The sequence below is a fragment of the Montipora foliosa genome, chromosome 3 (genome assembly GCF_036669935.1).
Source record: "Montipora foliosa isolate CH-2021 chromosome 3, ASM3666993v2, whole genome shotgun sequence".
NCBI classification, from domain to species: domain Eukaryota; kingdom Metazoa; phylum Cnidaria; class Anthozoa; order Scleractinia; family Acroporidae; genus Montipora; species Montipora foliosa.
The window spans coordinates 61668210-61670709 of NC_090871.1; the positions used below are offsets into that span (position 1 = coordinate 61668210).

The window sequence follows — 2500 nt, forward strand, 5'->3', positions numbered from 1 at the left end:
CTCAGTTAACTAGTTTTTCGTACTACCTTGTGCGACAAAAACGCCTAACAGACTATTTTTTTCAATCAGTCTGTCTTCCTTGCTTCACATAAAATTATGGAACAACAACAACTCTTTTTATCGTGCTCTTAATACAAAAGTGTAGCATCATTAAAGTGAAATAAATATGAGAGGAAGAGAGCAAAAGCTAATCGCGCTGAGTGGCTGGTAAAAACGTAAATGTTAAAAAAAATGTAAATTCTTTGTTTATAGTGGAAAGTGCACTTAGCTATCAAGCTACGTATTTCACAGGCACCCCACTTTTAATAATCTGAAAGAAACAATCCAAACTTAACAGAAACATGATTAAGAAGCCCAACTGGCGGGAGGCAACCAGTTGGCTATTTACAAAGCGTGGTAGAGTTGAATCTGGTACAACCGGAAACAAATGCGGAGCAGAGATTTGAACAAGATTTGAACCCGGGCCAACCGCATCCAAACCCAACCCCTAACCACTGGACTACGCTCCCTCCCATCCAGGGGCAAGCGGACGCCACAGAATAAGTGTAGAGCAATTCAAAATAACCAGGTTTTAGTGCAAGCTCTGTATTTTAGCGCTGCGAACCGGAACGGGTGAATGGACATCTCTTAGAACTCAGTCCGTGCAAAGCGAAAGAAATTCTGTTGGTGGTTATTGGTTCACAAGTTCTGCGATTTTCACGTTTAATAGGCCATTTCTGAGTTCATGTCTGCCTCCTCTTCAAAGCGAGTCTAAGTGCGAAGTTTTTGTGATGGTAATTAGTTCTACTTTACATACGAATAAAAACTAATTTTCATAACAAAAACTTCGCACTTAGACTCGATTTGAAGATGAGGCAGGCCACAATCTCGGTCATAAATAGTTGTAACACTTCTCTTGAACAGCAAGTGAAGTGCATCAAAGCTGTTAATAACGTACCCCTCCTCCTCCCTCCAATCAATGTTGCATTTACCGGTTGGTTTTTGCACTCCAACCCATAAACATCAACATTGAAGGGGGGAGGGGGCAAATTGCCGTCTGTGTTACAACATTTGTGACCGAGACTGCAGAACTCGGAAATGGCCCCTTCGCTATTTACGCAAATCCCATAACACAGTTTAACAGTCCATTTGATAAAATTCAGTGAAATGTCTGTTGTCGTCATTAGATTTTAATCTTTCCTGTGCAGGCCGTGGTAGTAATCCCGGAAGGAGATGAAAGCGCCATCGCGGATTTTCAGTCCTTTTCCGGGACCGTAAAGGTTCTGGACGCAACAGTGTTTGTGGTGGCGGTTGGGAGCGGCATGGATCAGCCCAGCATAAAACAAATCGCTTCAAGGGAAGACTACGCTTACCACGTGACCTCCTTCAGTGATCTCATGACAGTGACGTCAAACCTGTCTGATCAGATCTGCGGCTTGGAAGGTATGTCGTAGGTCTGAAGTATAACTAGTTCGCGTTTTTGCCCGAGGTATGATTTCAAAGTCTAACTACAAAAGATAAAAAGAAAGATGGTGCTTTTCATGTGATGACGATAATGATGATTTGAATTACAATCTAGAGGGTTTATGCCGAAATCATTCCTCTAAACGTAACCTGGAGACGTGAAGCATTCTGGTGTAATGCACAAATGCTCCTGGACGAACGAAAGGAGCTTACGAGAAATCTATTGTTTTTGTCCACCGACGTGTCAGTGATAGCATACCGTGAAAGCCGTCAATAGATACTTTCTTCAGTAACTGTAAATTAAACAGAAGCAATTAATTGAATCTTACTAAATAGAAACATTCAGGGAATTTGCCACTGATACACGTAAGCTTTAAGTGATAATTTACAACACTAGCCTGCAGTAGACATTTGAAAACTAAAATCGTCGGTGTTCAAACACATTTGAACTAAAAGAAGCGAAGTATATTCTACCATTGAAGTATATATATTCTACCAAATGATGTCCGATTGTGGCGGCGTCATACTACTTTAGCTAAAATAAATGTAAATGAATGAAGTAAGGACGTTTTTTTAAATTATTAACAAGGTCTTTGTATTAATGGCGACAGAAAATTGTGCTATTTGTTCTTTATCAATAACCATAAATGTGCACTAAATGTATTTGTGTCGTCTATAGCTTAGGATGGGAAGGTATCAATGGAAGACTGAAAAAAGGCCAATTTTTCTAAGCTTAGACACAGCTTTTAAAGTTTTTTCAGAGTCATCCTGCCAAAGCTTTAGGTTTGTTGATATCATCTACTTTAGATTTCAGGAAGTTTGAGTGCTACATTATGCATTTTACCCCCATGTAACCTAAATACTATAACTACCGTAGCCGTGCCCAATTAATGTTTCTTGTCTCATTTCCTTACAGTTCGGGTTTCCTATCCAATCGACATCGCTTTTGCCATCTCTGCTACCAGCACCAAGGCCAACGAACTTTACCCTTACATGACAGATGCCATAAAGCTGATCATCGACCAATACGGCATGTATTACATTCAATATGCTTTTA

General features: G+C 40.1%; 1 protein-coding gene across 1 annotated transcript in view; it reads left to right on the top strand.

Moving 5' to 3' along the window:
* LOC137996199 (uncharacterized) overlaps window positions 1-2500 on the top strand; it is a 260410-nt gene that overhangs the window by 181168 nt on the left and 76742 nt on the right. Inside the window, exons 108-109 of the mRNA XM_068841623.1 lie at window positions 1188-1422; window positions 2360-2500. The exon at window positions 2360-2500 is cut by the window's right edge and continues 278 nt beyond it. Coding sequence (XP_068697724.1) covers window positions 1188-1422; window positions 2360-2500 — 376 coding nt within the window. The remainder of the gene's footprint in view (window positions 1-1187; window positions 1423-2359) is intronic.